The 18429-nt window shown below is 43.6% G+C and overlaps 1 protein-coding gene across 5 annotated transcripts in view; it reads right to left on the bottom strand.

Annotated features, from left to right (window-relative positions):
- NOTCH2 (notch receptor 2) overlaps positions 1-18429 on the bottom strand; it is a 192729-nt gene that overhangs the window by 156585 nt on the left and 17715 nt on the right. For 2 of the 5 annotated variants that reach the window (XM_010360646.2, XM_030934980.1), the window contains exon 1: positions 4192-4622. The exons of the other annotated variants lie outside the window; for them this stretch is intronic. In XM_010360646.2, coding sequence (XP_010358948.2) covers positions 4192-4264 — 73 coding nt within the window. In that variant the 5' untranslated portion in view covers positions 4265-4622. Of the gene's footprint in view, positions 1-4191; positions 4623-18429 lie in introns of those variants that run through there. 5 annotated transcript variants of the gene reach the window in all.

The following is an 18429-nucleotide window of genomic DNA, read 5'->3' as shown; positions in this document are numbered from 1 at the left end:
GATGGAAGCAGTGTGGACAGTCAGTGAGGCACTGGACACCAGAAGACAGGAATTCTAGTCTCAACTCTAATTGGCTCTGTGACCATGAACGATGTACATTAGAAAATGAAGTATCAAAACACTGGTTCTCCTACAATGTCACCAAACCAATTAATAACAGAACTGGAAAAGAATTCTGGTCTTCTGGCTCCTAGTTCAGTGATCTGTCCAAAATACTACACATATGGTAGACTGACAAAGAAAGAAAAGACTTTTTGGTTTCAAGTCATTAGCAGAGAAAGGGGGGAAAACAAAAACAGGAAAATCAGGAAAGGGTGGAAGGAAAATTAATAGTTCAGATTTAGGCATTTGGACTGAGACATCAAGAAAGGAAACATGTGGCCGGGCGCGGTGGCTCAAGCCTGTAATCCCAGCACTTTGGGAGGCCGAGATGGGCGGATCACGAGGTCAGGAGATCGAGACCATCCTGGCTAACACGGTGAAACCCCGTCTCTACTAAAAAATACAAAAAACTAGCCGGGCAAGGTGGCGGGCGCCTGTAGTCCCAGCTACTCCGGAGGCTGAGGCAGGAGAATGGCGTGAACCCGGGAGGTGGAGCTTGCAGTGAGCTGAGATCCTGCCACTGCACTCCAGCCTGTGCGACAGAGCGAGACTCCGTCTCAAAAGAAAAGCAAGCAAGCATGTAACTATGGACTGTGAACACAATATAAAGAAAATGGTGTCAAATTTCTTATTATATGCTTATTCGAATCATGCCTTGCAGTTTTTTACTTTAAAATCATTGCAGACATACAGATAAAGTGTCAAAAAATGACATATATGAATGACACAAGAAAAAAGAGATAACAGAAGAAAAGGGAAAAGGAGAGGTGGAGAATTTAAAATATCATCCAAATATATGAAGCCCTTCCAAAGAGTCAATGCAGACACACTGCACCCAGATAAACCGAGGAAAGACATTATATTCTATAGCTCTTATGTTAGCAATTTTAAAATTCCTTCAGTCAGAAGCATTAAACACTAGAATGACTAAGGTCACATTCATTACGGAAATTTCTTAAATTTAGAAAGACCTCATACACATACCTGAAGGTAAAAAAAAAAAAATTACTGAATCAGTGGGTTGCAACCAAGTTACTTGTCAAAATCACCTGTAAACCTTGAAAAAATATGGATTCTCAAACTTACCTTATCAGAATCCCTGGGTGCTGAGTCCAAGATTCACCCCAACAGATTTTGATGTAGCCAGGACACAGAGCTTTTTTCTACCACAATGGAAGAGGTAGGGAGGAGGATCACTAGGAATGGCATCACAGAGTGGGAACAAGATCAATGCAAATGTTGTGGGTAAAATAGAATTTCTGTGGGTGTGATATTTTTAAAATGTATTGTAAGACTGCTCTGAAGCATCCAAGCATATCCCACTGAATTTAAACATTCTTTAAAGGTCCTGAAGTCAGCAACTACAATACCGGTGAACCAAAAGTTGCTCCTCTATGCCATAGAAGCCTACAGGAAAGGCAGTAGGGTGGGAATGGTGCAGAGAGATCCCAAGAAGTTATGGGTAAATATCTTTTAAATCTAAACATTCAGAAAAATAAGAGAGACTAGGAATAATCACTCTCCTCCCCCTACCACCAAACCAAAAAAAGGAATAATAATAATGTAGAAAGAACAAGAAAGTGAAAGGAAAAAGTTTTAGGTTAAAATTCATCTCCATCTGAAAGAAAATTACTCCGATTTTGTTTAAGCAAGAGAAGAATTCAGCTGAGAAATGATCTAGCAGGCAGCAAAATCATGGAGTCACTTCCCATTGCAAAGCAAAAGAAAACAAGGAGCAAGAGGGTGGTCCTGGATAGCTGTTTAGACAATCAGACATACGGGCTGACATCTCCTTGCCTTAGAAACTCCGTGATGTTTAAATTAACAATTGGCCACAAGCCAAACACAGGAACACTCAAAAGTTTAGAAGGGTGTGCTGTAATTGGTACCTTAGCAAAACACAATAATAAATTAAGAGGATTCAAGAAGCCTTCACTGTAGACTCTAAGAAGATTTAAGATTTGTACCAAGAAACAGGCTTCTAAATCTCTTCTACTGCATTAGTTTAGCATTTAAAAAAAACACCTGCCTAAAAATCAAAACATCTAAATCCTATCCTTTGAGTCAACTTGACTAACACTCAACTTGACTAACACTCAACTTGACTACCTAAACGCTAGCCAATGATCACAGCACCTCAGCAGAACAGAGGTGGAGGGCAGTTTTATGCACTGAGATCCTAGAATGAAAAAAGCCCTATGCGTCAGAGTAATCCTATTCTGACATCAGTCAGATTATTTAATACTTAATTTTGCAAATCACTTTACAATCATATGTATTATTCCCTACAACTCTCTAAAGCCGGTTATTCCTTTAGTCCTGCTTCGTAGGCGAGGCTACTACATATCATGAAGATTAAGTTATTCATCAAAACAAATTAATGGCAGACCAAGGATTATGACCCTCAGACTGTCTCATTGATTATACTCATCTCTATCCTAAAGCTACACTTAAAGCTTTCACTCAAAGAAAAACGAAAAGCAAAAACACCATCATATGCTCTTTATTAAATGTTTCAGAAACAACAGCTCTGCTTCATCATTACAAAGCCTCCTGGTCCACTTCTGAAATTCTTACTGACCTAGACGTGTCCGAAATTTGAACTTTCCAAGAAGTATCTAGTTGGTGCTGAACAACCCACTACTGTTTTCAGGTGATAAATAACCTTGTTCTCTTTTTAAACATCTGCGATTGACATGTCGATTGCCTGTTAACAATGAACAAAGACCGTATTTTTCTGAAGCTCATCATCTTCCTAACCTTTTATTTGAAAAAAGATGTAGTTCACGTACTAGTTTTTTGGTGAAGGTAAAAATCCGTGTTCAGATTACGCTCAGAAAAAGAAGGGGCTCCTTTCTGTTCAACAAACACGCACAAAACACGATCCAACCGGGAGCATCAATCTCAGAAAGAGTAAAACACAGCCTCGGCCCTGAAAGGACTTTCTGAACACCTTTAGAGTGTCATCCGTTTAATACACACTATTTTAATTAATCCTATTAGCTGGATAATTTCATCCCCATTTTATTGGTGAGTTCATACAGCAGAGCTGGATTTGAATCCAGGATTACAGAGCAGGGCTCCAAAACCCAAGTTACTTCCACTAAAGAGTCTGAAGAAATGTAGAATCTACAAGTGTGGGTGGGATGGGGGAGGTATGATTTGATTCCCTTCCCTTGGTCCAACCGTGTTAGAAACATCCAACCATAAAGAAGCTTTCTAAGGAAGCCCTTTGAATTAACGTATCCACTTTTCCTCACCCGCCCGTGCCCCACCCCCAGCCATGCCAAAGGAGCAGCAAATGCTGCTGCCAGGTTGGAGGAATTGGTGATCGTCACACCACATTCCTGGGTCTGGACACAGCCTGAAAGAGCAGCAGAGCTCCGCGCCTCGGAAAGAATAACAGCAGTTGAGATTTTTAAATCATGTGCCTCAGCATGCAGCCACACCAGTTGCCCTACTTCTCCTGCCTCCACCTTTCAAAGACACGAACAGTAGTACACCCGGCTCCTCCGGACTTGCGGTTGGGATCGGAGTGTCAAAACTCAGGCGCGCCGCAAAACCCCGTCCCCATCCAAACCAAGCCCACACACCCGGCCGGTGTGCCGCCCCCCGGCAAAGCTGAGGCTGGCTGCGAAGGTGCAGGCCGTTTGGCTTGGCGGCCCTGCCTCCGCTCTCCACGCCAGAATCTGGCATTCCTTCGCTCAGCCCCTCCGAGGCCCGCCGTCGGCTCTCGCTCGACCCCAGGAAACGCGGAACCTGAAGGGCAAAACTGCCTACCTCCCCGCACCCTGACATAGGAAAAAGGAGTTTCTGAGACTTGCTGTCGGCCTCCCTCCGGCCGAGGAGGCGTATGAGGGGTCCCGGGCCGCGGGGAGCAGAGGCGGCGGGGAACCCCGGGGGTTGGCGGGGGCGCCACGGGAGGGGCCCCCGGCGATGTCCAAACTTTCGGGAACCCAGCGAGTGGCCTCGCTCTGCGCCGACGGCCGAGCCTGGCCTTCCCACACAGAGGAGGACCGAGGGGGAGAAGGGTCGCCCTAGGTGGCAGCCCCGGGCGCCGCGGACAGCGCCCCTCAGCCCGATACTCACCACGCGCGGGGGCCGCGCGGCACAACCAGAGCGCCAGCAGCGCCCACAGCAGAGCGGGGCGCAGGGCGGGCATCTTCTCGGTCGCCTCCTCCTCCGCCGCCGCCGCCTGGGCAGATCCACATGGGGAGGGGGTCCCAACAGAGGAGCCCCACTCTCTCCTCCCCTCCTCCTGCTTCAAAGGCTCAGGCCCTAGCGCTACGCCCCGAAGTCCCGGCGCAAATGCCTCGACTCCCCGCGCCCCGAGTCCGCCTCTCCTCCGCCGCCGCCTCAGCCGCCGCCCGAAGTTTGGCTGAAACTTTCTCGGGTGTGCAGCGAAGCAGCCTCGTGTGTCCTTCCGCCTCAGCCGCCTCCTCCCACCGCAAGCACCGCCCCACTGTCGCCGCGGCCTCGGCCCCGCCGCCTTGGGCACCCAGGGGTTTCCCGCAGGAAGAAGCGCCGGCCCGAGCTCCGCGCGGAGGGATCTACTACGAGTCATCGGTGCCGCCGCATCCTTCTCCAGCAGCCCCGGGGGACGCCGCGCCTTCACTCGATCAGGGCTGCAGCGCCTCGCTGGCCGGCCCGTGCCGAAGGGGCGTTGGGGCGGAGGGGGGGGGTGGGGTAGGGCTCTGAACTTCAAGCACTGGAGTTTGCCGGGATCGTGAACTTGCAGGGAGAGGCGGCCCTCATCCAGTGAGGTCTGTATCTCCCCCTACACCCACACATCCACACACTGCTTTGCTACCTAGAGGAATGCGCTGGAGTAGGACCAGTGCTGTCAAAGAAGGAAAGGGGGCCAAGGCGCCAAAGTCCATTAAAAAGGAATAGAGCCATCACGGAGTGGTGCTGCCCCATTCATTCATTCGTTCATCCCTGTAGCAAGTATTTCTGAAGTGCCTTACTTTGCGTAGCTGTGTGTTTGGCAGTGGAATGATACCAAAGATGCACAAGCAACTTTGAGGACCAAGACTTTGCCGCTGTGGGCTGGGGGATTCAGGGAAGGCTTTCACAGAGGAGCTGGGGTGAAAGCAGGATCTTGAAAGGTCAGTAAAATTTGTATAAGACAAGGAGACCAGCTAAGCTAAGGATATTCATTGTAACACTGTAATAGCAAAACCTTGAAAACAACATAAATGTCCACCCTCACAGGAATGGATGAATGACGTATGGTGTATTTATAAAATGAAATGCAACACAGTAACTGAAAAGACTATATTTATGTCAATAGGGATAAAGCTTAAAAACTAGATGATAGTGACAACTAATCACAGAGGGAGACAAAGTATACCATTTATGCATATTGTTTTCAAAACAATACTACACATTATCTGTGGATGTATATATATAGATATAGATATTAAGAGACTATAACCAGAATAGTAGTTACTTCCAGGGCAGGAGAGTAGGGGGTGTGATCAAGCCTGGGTACAAATGGGCTTCTAAAAAAAGAGCTAAAAGTAAGAACAACAGCAATAGTTGTATGGACATATCATTCCAGGAAAGAGCCCTCATGAAAGCAAAGGTACAGTCAAAAGAGTAAGTAAACGAGTTCTGGCTCTGTTAGCAGTGAGAGGAGTCAAGGAGGGAAAGAGGGTTGGAACCAAATTATGCAGCCTTGAATGGCAAGCTGAAAGGGTGGGGAGGCAGCTACCTCTTAGGTCACAGAAAACTATTGAAAGTTTTTAAACAGAGTTGAGACTGATGGAAAGAAAGATTGCTCTGATAATCCTGTACAAAATTGATTGTTGGGAGCAAGAGGTGAACTGGAGCCCCAGGACCAGTCAAGAGTTAGTGAAACAGTCCAGGCACAAATTTAAGAAGACCTGAACTAATGAGGTAGATTTCAGAAGGAATGGATCTGAGACAAGGTTAAAGAAAAAGAAAAAAAAAATGGGGATGTGACTAATTGGATGTGGGAGTTTACAATCCTGTTGGGATGGGAAATCCTACCCATAGAACCCCTCCCTGACTCCTATAGGGTAAAATTCAAACTTCTAAAAATGGTACATACAAGGCCTTTTCGTCATTGGGCCCCATCTCCTGTCCTCCCTGCCCCTGTTGTGAACTTCACACAATAACAGTATTGACTAACTTGAGATTCCCCCAAACATATCTTGCTGTTGCTGTCCCTGTACCTTCTGTTCCTTTGGCTTGGAATGACTCCTGTAGTCCCCTTCCCTCCTCCTCGTAATGAACTTCTAATCATAATTCATCCTTCAGTCCAAAGAAGGCTTTGCCGACACCGCAATAAATTCTTACCCCTAACAGACAGTCCCTCCACTGTCTTCCACTGCCACTTCTTTATCTTACACCGATATTTATTTTTCACACAGGACTCTTTGTATTTCTGTGTTCTCAACTACATTTTGAGGTCCTCATGGGCAAGGACCACAGCCTATTCATCTCCAGTGTCTATCACATAATAGATGTTGAACTAGAATGTAAAACAACACTTAAGCAAGTGCAAATCAGTATGGGCATAGACCTATGAAGTTCCAAAACTGTATGTTAGCAGGCACTTATGGTAAGCAAGTACTGTTAGTGAAAGTGGTCACATTGGAATACTAGAAACTCTTTTCAAAAATAACGTAGTCAAAACATTTTTGGAATTTCTGTTGTGCAAATATGTTCAGAGAAAGATAACACTGTTTTTCAGTTGTTTACCCACAGTGTTACCAGTTTGATCTTCCTCTTTACTCACTAAAGATAATTCATAGTGACTTGGCTGCATACAAATTTTAAAAATCACCTGCAAAGATAAGTTTTGTCACTATTAAAATATATTCAGAATATAAGATAGTTATCCCCAAAGAACAACTCTAGAAGTGACTGTAGCTATGACAACATTATTAAAATAAATGTGCAGGCCAGGTGTGGCGGCTCATGTCGTAATCCCAGCACTTTGGGAGGCTAAGGCGGGCAGATACCTGAGGTCAGGAGTTCAAGACCAGTGTGACCAACATGGTGAAACCCCATCTCTACTAAAAATACAAAAAAATGAGCCAGGCATGGTGGTGGGCACCTGTAATCCCAGCTACTCAGGAGACTGAGACAGGAGAATTGCTTGAACCCAGGAGGCAGAGGTTGCAGTGAGCCAAGATGGTGCCACTGTACTCCAGCCTGGGCAACAAGAGCGAAACTCTGTCTCAAAAAAAAGAAAAAATAATAGGTATACAGTTTCTCAAAGTAACCGTTTTAAAGAAAGCAGCTATTATGTTCACATATAACTTTTGTTAAATGTGTTACAATATGAAACTGACTGCATACATTCTGGTAAGGACAAGAGAAGTAAAGAGTAAATCGTATGAATGGAAGTAAGGGAAAAATATGACTGAAGACATGTTTTAAAGATAAGTTTTAATGATAGAAAAATATGAATAAGGACTATCAATTGTTTTAGTTTTAATCAAAACTAAAAATGTACGTCTATATCTTTACTAATTTAAACTCACATAAAACTACCTTCCAAAATAAATGCAGAATTGGGCCCTTATTTGTTCTCATGTCTGTCCTCTCAGAGCCAATAAGCTGTAAAAAACTCTCACAGGCAGGGGCTCTGTCTTATTTTCTGTTTCACCCCAGTTTCTATCACATAAGTGCTCAATAATATACATTTTACATAAATGCTGAATGAGGAACATACATATCTATATAAACTGGGGAGCAATGCAAGACTGGAAGAATGTCTTGCTGTGTTGGAGAAGTTGAAGAAGAGATTCTGGGGTAGCTATGACGCACAGATTGAGCTACACCACGAATCTCTCCGTGTAACCCAGGAACGCAAGGATATGTGATGAGATGTTTGTGGAAGCAGGAATTAAAAGGAAGATTTCTTTTAATAATGCCTTGCAGTTGTGCAGTGATTTAGATGTTCCAGAAACACTTTTAAGTATATTATCTCATTTGATCCTCAAAACAATCGTGGGAAATAGGCACCCCAGTCATTATTATCCCCATTTCGCAGATGAAGAAACTGAGATAGAGCTTTAAGTATCTTGCCCAAGGTTAAATAAGTAATTAGTGAGCTGAGACAAACCCCCCACTATTTCTGTCCTCTTACTCAGTCTCACTCCACTGCCCCTTTATGCAACAGTGTGAAGCACATCCAAGATGATATTTAGCATGGGGACCTCTGCATAGAGGGACACCAGCTTCTTGTCACTTCCATGTTAGTACAGAACAAGCTGACCCACTGTAACTAGGAAACATAAACAAGTGAATACATTCTTTTAATTTAAAATATTTTTCAGAGCCTGTTCTCTACAAAGCACATACTAGGCTCTGCTGCAATGCAGAAATAAATAAAACCCAGCCCCTGTTCTTTGGAGATCACAGAGCATTGAGGGAGGCCAACATACAAATAACATAACTAAAACATAGATAAAGCACAGGGATATGGGAAAGTAGAGAGCCTGGGATTAATTTTGAGTCCACTTTCATCTCATCCAGGCCCTAGCCTGAAAGATATGAACTGTGGTGGCATACACAGCTGGACTGTAAACCATGTGACAAGAGTCATTTCTTACCCCTTATTGATGTTTGTAAGCTCCACAGTAGTTGGTTCTTTGCCTTGCATAGAGTATGTGCTCAATAAAGACCTACTTTCTGAAAGGTTCACAAAGTTCAGCCAAACATAGGACAAGTTCTAGAAGGCAAGAAGTTAACCTCAAGATTCAAACTAGCTCTGAGAATTAAGAACCAGCCAGACCCTTCTACTGATCCTACACCCAATTAATTACCTCTACTCTAATTAAGGGAGTCAGTAATATAAGTAATTGTAATATGGGCGATATAGTTTGCCTGTGTCCCCACCCAATATCTTATTTTTGAATTATAATCTCCATGTGTCAAGGGAGAGACCAGGTGGAGGTAATTGAATCATGGGGGCGGTTTCTCCCATGCTGTTCTCCTGATAATGAGTGAGTTCATGAGATCTGATGGTTTTATGTGTTTGGTAGTTCCTCCTGCATTCATTTTCCTTCATGCCGCCTTGTGAAGAAGGTACCTTGCCTCCCTTTTGCCTTCTGCCATGGTTGTAAGTTTCCTGAGGCCTTCTCAGTCATGCTAAACTGTGAGTCAGTTAACCTGTTTCCTTTATAAATTGCCCAGTTCTTGGGCAGTTCTTTACAGCGCTGTGAAGACAGATTAATACAATGGGCTTCTTGACATAGTTTTGCCCTTTTATGAAAGTGATTATCTCAATTTGATTGATGTTAAGGAAGGACACAGTGGCTCATGCCTTTAATCCCAACACTTTGGAAGTCCGAGGCAGAAGGATTGCTCGAGCCCAGGAGTTTAAGACCAGCCTGGGCAACCAAGTGAGACCCTGTCTCTACAAAAAGTCAAAAAACTAACTGGGTGTGGTGATGCATGTCTCTAGTCCCAGCTACTTGGGAGGCTGACATGGGAGGACCACCTGATCCCAGGAAGTTGAGGCTACAGTGAACCATGTTACCACTACTGCATTTCAGCTTGGGTGACAGAGCAAGACCCTGTCAAAAAAAAAAAAAAAAAAATTACCTAGAAATTTCACATCTTCTGCTATACATGAGATAAGCAGGAAAATTCATATAGGAATGCCCACTGTATCACTACCTTAAAATCTTCTTTTAATTCTTTTAAGCATTTTGTGCTAGGAGGTATTACACTTCAACTCCTAAGTAGGTGTGCACTTTTTGCATATGGAGTATGAAAGGGTTGACCTGTATGCACCAAGATGTCTCCCCAATTTTACAGTATCATAAATTCACAACTGTGTAATTATCAAACCACAATATTATTGGATGAGTCTCAGTGCTTTAGTCACTAAAATGGTTATGCGACTGGGCGCGGTGGCTCAAGCCTGTAATCCCAGCACTTTGGGAGGCCGAGACGGGCGGATCACGAGGTCAGGAGATCGAGACCATCCTGGCTAACACAGTGAAACCCCGTCTCTACTAAAAATACAAAAACTAGCCGGGCGAGGTGGCGGGCGCCTGTAGTCCCAGCTACTCGGGAGGCTGAGGCAGGAGAATGGCGGGAACCCGGGAGGCGGAGCTTGCAGTGAGCCGAGATCGTGCCACTGCACTCCAGCCTGGGCAACAGAGCGAGACTCGGTCTCAAAAAAAAAAAAAAAAAAAAAAAAAAAAATGGTTATGCAATTTTGAATATTTATTGACGTTGTTCTCAGGGACTGTTGAATTGTTTTTACTCACATTCTTATAGTCTTCCTTCATGATTAGCCAAGACATTCTTAACAGCAAGATTCAGGCACACAGAAAGTTTCTACCTTAAAATATGGAAAATCTTCATACCATCTAGGTGCAGATTATATCTAAGTCCCCCGAAGAAGAAGAAAATGGAAACTTTTCTTATTAAGTGGAATTCAAAATGATTAACTAAGTATGAGAGTAGGGGCATCAAAAGTAAGGAAGAGAAATCCCATTATAAAAAGTAGTATGCACAGGCCAGGCACAATGACTCACACCTGTAATCCCAGCACTTTGGGAGGCCAAGACGGGAGGATCGCTTGAGCCCAGGAGTTCAAGACCAGCCTGGGCAACATGTTGAAACCCTGACTCTACAAAAAAATACAAAAATTAGCTGGGCATGGTGGTGCACACCTATGGTCCCAGCTACTCAGGAGGCTGAGGTGGATGAATCACCTGTGCCCATGAAGTCAAGACTGCAGTGAACCATGATCACACCACTCCACCACTCCAGTCTGGGTGACAAAGTGAGACCCTGTCTCAAAAAAAAAAAAAAAAAAAAAAGGAAATCTCTTTCTAAGTAAGTAATTCATCAGGAGATAATTAATGGCTGGCAACAGGTATTTATAATGGAAGCATACATGGCCTTAATGATAGGGTTTGCTTCTGAAAACACTCTAATTAAAAAGGGAAAGAGTAATTTTATAGGAAAGTACAAATCAGTGGTGTGTATGTCTACTAGTGTGTGCAAAGAGACAGAGGTGGTAATTGCTGGACTCAGACCAGATATCAGCAACAACTGAACATAATGACCTTATAAATATGCAAATAGGATTTCTGACAAAGCTAAAAGTACATCATTATTATTATTCATCAATGTGGAATGGAATGTGAAATTGGAATCAGCAGGTGAGGGGTGGTTGTACCTGAATATCCTGGATACCAACGTGTTTTTGTTTTTAATCATTCTAATCTCTGTTAAGAATAATGTCACATGACTACTTTATCCTCTTTCTCAGACAACTGATCCAATCATTTTTCTTTCAAACCTTTGCCTCCTTTCCTCTTGTAACACATACTAACAGTCTAAGCAGAAAGAGAACAGATGGTAGTAAGACCTAGAATGTTTGCCCCATTAAGATCTATATCTGAATCCAGAAGGAACACCTCATTGCTGTTTGAGGAGCCCTGCAAACAGTTCACACTTTTGTTTCTTTTGCAAGATATAGCTACCTCGAAAAATCCTTCCTTAATCAAACTCTTATAGCCTGAAATCCTTGCCTTTCTGCTGATGACTGTCATTTGAGAGTACTTACCAAAGACAATGGTTGGGAAATAGATATTTTAAAAATAAGGGAAGAAGTGGATAGGGTAAACCCAGGCTTACTTAGGTAAAGCTGAAGTTAGAAGACAACCTTTAAATTATTTAAAAAAAAAAAAAAAAAGGCAAAGTTAGAACACACAAAAGGTAGTATAGTTCCTTACCCATCCACCACTTGATTTTGAGGAGAAAAGGGAAGTAAGAAGAGTTGAAGAGAAGAAAAACAGAACAGGAGAGTGGGAAAGGAAGAATGTAAGGGTGCTCTGGAGTACTATGCACCTGTTTAGAAGTGGGGAAGTAGCACAAACAGTAGCAAAAGAAGAACCACCACGGAGTTCCTCCTTGCACATCTCTCTCCCCTCCCAAAGGCCTAGGGTGAGCCCACAGCGTTGTTCCAGCAGTGAGGGAGTCTCACTGCCCCCTGAGACTCTCTCACGGCCCTTAAGATACCTCCCTGAAGTCCCTCCAAAGAATTCAGTGTGCCCCTAGTCCAAATCAGTTTCCTCCATCATAAATACTCATACATAGCCACAACAATAAAGCGTTAATAATGATAATGGCAATTTTGTGTGTCAAACATTATATTAAGCACTTTACCTGCTTTACTATTGGTTAGGCTTCAACAGCTTATGAGTAGGCATTATTATTTCTACTTCACAGTGCAAAAAAGTGACACCTGAGTAAGCTGTCTGAGCTCACATAGCAGCTAAGCAGTGGCACAGGGATTTAAGCCCAGGTCCATCTGATCAACTCCGATGGCACATAGTTGACCTCTGCATTGTCCCGCCTCCCCACAGGTTGCTGCTTCACTGATCCCGTCTCATCCATTGTTTAGATGACCAACTTAACCACTGAATAAGTTATCCTCGAATCATTTATTGTAAGCCTAGTCTCTCAAGTTTATTGTGAGTCAAGGGCTAGGTCATATACCTCTTTTGTGCTCTTCTGTATTGTGGCATCCAACCTCTTGCTTGTCAGCTTCCAACTCTGGGGCTACTTAAGGACTTCTTTTCATGGCATCTGCCCCTCATATGGGAGATATGTTCAGACAATTCTATTGATTGGTTTCACCTTACAACTTTTTATTTTGAAATACTCTCTTCTAAGTGTTCCTAATACATTTTTTAAAGCCAGCAAGGAAAGAAATTCTGTTTATTGCCAACTAATTATAAACATTAAAACATCAGTTTAAAATTTAAAGGAAAAATGACCTATAATGCCACCACTGATAGTATTTTCGTGTGTTTTGTTCATTTGTTCTTCATATGTATATTTTTACAGAGTTGTAATCAAGACATAGATGGAGTTTTGTTTTGTTTTGTTTTGTTTTGTTTTTTTGAGTTGGAGTCTTGCTCTGTCGCCCAAGCTGGAGTGCAGTGGCACTATCTCGGCTCACTGCAACCTCTGCCTCCCAGGTTCAAGTGATTCTCCCGCCTCAGCCTCCCAAGTAGCTGGGATTACAGGCGTACGCGACCACACCTGGCTAATTTTTGTACTTTTAGTAGAGATGGGGTTTCACCATGTTGACCAGGCTGGTCTCGAACTCTTGACCTCAGGTGATTCACCCGCCTTGGCCTCCCGAAGTGCTGGGATTCCAGGCGTGAGCCACCATGGCCGGTTGACATACATATAATTTTTATCCAGATTTCTTAGGTAATTCATATATCATAAATATTTTCCTTTGTTGTCCATAGTTGCCATACATAGCATTGTTATTGTCTGCAAAATATTCCAGCCTTAATTAATATATAGAGCTAGAATACTTTCTACATTAGTATTGGGATCTGTATCCAGAAGTTGTCCATCTTATTTCAAAGACAGCCTTTGGGGACAATCCCTCCATACTTCTTTTATTGCCCATCACAATGGGATGAATAAGTGGACTCTTTCTTTATAATTGAATCAGGGAGATGGATCAGCCCAAAAGAATCCCCTGCTGTTGCTCTCCAGTCCCCTCCCTGGCATTTACAAATCTTCACCACTCTCCTGGAGCCTCTTTCCTTCTTTCTGTTCCCCATTTTCTTCCCAGCAAAAGGCTTCACTTCCTACTTCACTAAAGACATCTCGTAGTTCAAATATCACCTCCCCTGCAAAACCTTCCCTAGCCCTCACCATTTCTACACTGACAGGCCATCTACGGACTCCCTATCATCTCCTCTCTCAACCTCACAACTTATCACTTATGTACCCACCTTTACTTCCTTCTGTTGTATCTCAGAAAAAAAGAATCTTTCCTTCTTTCAATGCTGATTTTTCAGCACTGGCCATTGATTTCATTCCCTTCTGCCTTTTCCAGGACCATTTTGCATTCATTACCCACCGATTCCCACTGTCTCATCATTCATCTTTCCCTCTCTGCTGGTTTTATCCCTCAGCCAACAATTTTCTTTCAGACACACACACATACACACTCAAACACACGCACACGCACACATACTTTCTATTGTATTTCTATTTCAAATTCATCTTTCACTTCCAAACCTCTTAAAAGAGTGTTTGTCCCTTGCTGTTTTTATTTCTGCAATTTATTACAGCTTCCTCTCCTTACATTTATTGAGCACTTACTATGTAAAAACAATGTGGAAACAGAGATCAATAAAGTAGTCCCTACTCCCGAAGGGCTTCTAGTTGGTAAGGAAGACAGTAAACCAAATCAACACAACACAATAAAATAAATTTTATGACATAAATATGGGCAAAAGTATCCACGGGGGGCTGCCTGGAGGAAACTGGAGAGACTTCCTAAGGAAGTGACATTTGAGTTAGGCCTTGAACAATGAGTGCAATATTACCAGGCAGAGACTGTACATATATTGCACATGACTGACAGGAACAACTTATGCAGATAACCGAGAAACCATATTAATGATTACTTAGGAAATACCAAATAGTTCAGGTGTCATTAGAGTAAGGAACGTTTGGGGAAGAGATGAAGAAAGAGTCATTTAGGCTAGTTGTTCTCAAACTTTAGCATATATCGGAATCACCCAGAAGACTTATAAAAATGCCAATTGCTAGGCTTTATTCCCAAAGTTTCAGATGGGGTGCGGATTGAGCCAGATAATTTACATTTATAACAAGTTCCCAAGTGATGCCGATGCTGCTGGTCTGGGGACCACACTTTGAGAACCACTGGCTTAGTAATCCAGCTTCTGCTTCAGTCGTTATAGTGAAATTACTTTTAGATGTCATCAGAGATCTCCAACTGACGAATACAATGAACTCATTATCAGTCTTCATTTTCCTTGATGAGTTTGCAGCATTTGACATCATTGGCAATTTCAGTGACCTCTTAACTGTCTCCCAGCTTTTAGCCTCTCTTTTAGTCCATTCAGTTCCCTGAAGCCCACAGGATTGTCCAAAATACAAGTATAAACCCATCACTTCATACTTAAAACCCACCAATGGCTCCCCATTCTCTACAGTTAGAGCCCAAACTGGACAGACTGGCATGGAAAATCCTTGGCATTCTGACTACATTTACCTCTCCCACTGTTGCTGCCCAGGATTGCATAGCCTTTGTTCCAAGCACATCAAGCTACTAGCCAGTCCCCAGACATGCTGTGGGCTCATGTCCTCTTCACCTCCATATGTGCACTTCCCTTGCTCCCTGCCCTCCCCTATCCCGTCCTCCCCTGGATCTATAGTGATATAGTGGAGCCATAGTGATATGGTTTGGATGTGTGTCCCCTCCAAATCTCATGTTGAAATGTGATCCCCAGTATTGGCAGTGGGACCTAGTGGGAGGTGTTGGATCTTGAGGGCAGATCCCTCATGGATGGCTTAGTGCCATCCCCTTGGTGATAAGCAAGTTCTCACTCTGTTAGTTCACAGTAGACCTGGTTGTTTAAAAGGAGCCTGACACCCCCTCTCTCTCTTGCTCCCTCTCTTGCCATGTGACACATTGGCTCCCCTTTGCCTTCCACCATGATTGCAAGCTTCCCGAGGCCCTCACCAGAAGCAGATGCTGGCAATATGCTTCACCTACAGGCGCAGAACTGTGAGCCAAATAAACCTCTTTTTTTCTCTTTTTTTCCAGACAAATTCTTGCTCTGTCACCCAGTCTGGAGTGCCCTGGTGCAAGCTCTGCTCACTGCAACCTCTGCCTCGTAGGTTCAAACAATTCTCATCCCTCAGCCTCCTGGGTAAGTGGGATTACAGGCTTGCACCACCACACCCAGCTACTCTTTGTATTTTTAGTAGAGACAGGCTCTTGCCATGTTGGCCAGGCTGGTCTCAAACTCCTGACCTCAAGTGATCCACCCACCTCAGCCTCCCAATGTTCTGGGATAATAGGTGTGAGCCACCACACCTGGCCAAAATAAACCCTTTTTCCCTTAAATTACCCAGTCTCAGGTATTCCCTTATAGCAATGCAAAATGGACCAACACCTATGGAATTTGGGGTGAAGGCCTAACTCCAATGTCATCTCTTGTCCAAAGCCTTCCTCAGTTTCCTGGCTCCTTTTCCTGAGGCCCTCCACGGTTGGTTTCTACATATTATGTATACCACTTAAAAACTCGTTGAACATGTGATTACTATATGGGGACTTGCTTCAGTCTCTGAATCTTACTCTGAATCTATCTTATTATTTTTGTTATTGTCATAAAAGGCTTTCAATATAGGTGTATTGAATGAATGTTGAGAACATAGTACACATTTGATAAATAATGATTTGAGTAGGCACTTGCTGCTTGCCCAGTGGAACTGGCAAGCAGGCAAAGAGGAGGAGGAGGACACAAAGAGAAACTTTGTTAATGAGCAAGAATCAAACGTGCCACCTCACAGCCTCCTGACTCTCTGCCTTAGAGGGTGAACCACAGGCTATTTCCCATGATTCCCTCTTTCTTTGATGACACAGTGGTTTGTCAGCTCTGTGGACTGGGCAGTTACGCAGCTGCCTTTCTTGCTTTCAGCAAAGTACTTGCTGGAGGACTTATCTAAAGCTGAGAAGCAACACCTGTGGGGACTGGGCAGAAAACACTTTAGTAGTTTGTCTTGGTGCATGCACCACCAGCAGACAGCCATTTGCCTTCCATTTGGTTTCTGCAACTGAAGGAATGCTGGGGGGTTTCTCTGCTGCCAGGAAGAAGAGATTCCCCCCACCCCCATTCTTCCTCTCTCTCTCTTCCTTAGTCTTACCCCTGCACATTCTGATTCTTGTGGTGACCAGATCCTGCAGAAATAAAACAGGCCTGAGTTCCTATGTGGCTGGCTGTATCCTCCTCATTATCTAATAAAACTACGATGTTAAGGAAACATCTATCAACTACTGTGCTCAGAATGCCCATGCCTTTTTTCACCTAGCCGTCCCCATCTCTGTGCAAATGGCTACTAGAACAGCCGTTTATAAAGTGACAACTATGTGTTGGGTGTTTTGCATACATGATCTCATTAGATCCATACAACATTCCTGCAAGATAGATATCTTTATCTCCATTTAACAAATAAACTGATGCTCAAAGAAGTCAAATAACTTATCCAAGGTTGACAAGCTAATAAGTGGTAGCGGTCAGACTTGAACCTATGTTGCAACCATTTTAAAGCCCTATATGTTTTCCATTATTTATATCATCTTGGAGAACTAAAAAAGGTGAAAGTTACAGAGTCAGCCAATGTCATAGCAGGAATTAAATTCACGGTGTTCTGATTTCCAGGGCAGCCTACAAATACCCACCATATTGAAAGAAGTGTTTGAATGGGTATGTTTAATATTTCAAGAATTTATGAAACTTAAAGATATGTGTTGATACTACAGTTTGAAAAGGACCCAGAATTGGAAAAGCTGCCTGATTGTTCATGAGTGCCCCTTGTCTCTACTCTCCTGTAGTCAGTGCCCCCTCAGAGTTGGATGCACCTGAGTGGAGATGCTTTTCTGTCACCTAAAGTCACACATTTACCTTTGATCCAGACCCTCCCCAGAAGCAGTACTTTTGAAATCTTCTCTTCTCCTCTTCTTTTTGTTTGACAAAGTATAAATGATAGTTTATTTCTAGAACCATGCCAAATTCAATAAAACAATGATGGAGTTGTGTTTTGTTTTCTGGTCAAGTTGACACCATAAAGTGGGTTTTCCTGAATATTTCCCTGTTCCACTGGTGCTCTTGGCATTGTGAATAAACAGAGCTGGTGATAACATCCATCATAGAGTTAAGCACATTGAGTGGGTGATAAAGTCAACAAGAAGCTGAAACAAGATTTACCACAGATAAGCTGCCAAGAGTTGGCTGTAGATTCTAAGTGGACACTGTGGCTCATTCATCTTCACCCTTCAGCTTTCCACCCCAACATCATCCCTGCCTCAGCACTCATGACGAGTAGGAAAGTAGGAGAGAAGGAAAGCACAGGGGTCAAGTTCAGGGGACAAATACATAGCATTGATCTGCCTAAGATAAAACATGAAGACTCAGTAGTAAATTCTTAATGAGTACGGAGAGAGAACAAAGAAAAATGTTGTGAGGTTTTTGTTTGTTTGTTTGTTTGAGACAGAGTCTCGCTCTGTCACCCACGCTGGAGTGCAGTGGCGCGATCTCGGCTCACTGCAGGCTCTGCCTCCCGGGTTCACACCATTCTGCTGCCTCAGCCTCCCGAGTAGCTGGGACTACAGGCACCTGCCACTATTCCAGGCTAATTTTTAGTAGAGATGGGGTTTCACCGTGTTAGCCAGGATGGTCTCGATCTCCTGACCTCGTGATCCCCCCACATCGGCCCCCTCAAAGTGCTGGGATTATGGGTGTGAGCCTCCACACCTAG

Source organism: Rhinopithecus roxellana, chromosome 8 (genome assembly GCF_007565055.1).
Source record: "Rhinopithecus roxellana isolate Shanxi Qingling chromosome 8, ASM756505v1, whole genome shotgun sequence".
NCBI lineage: Eukaryota > Metazoa > Chordata > Mammalia > Primates > Cercopithecidae > Rhinopithecus > Rhinopithecus roxellana.
The sequence above is the reverse complement of the archived record's forward strand: the minus strand, read 5'-3'. Positions and strand labels throughout refer to the sequence as shown.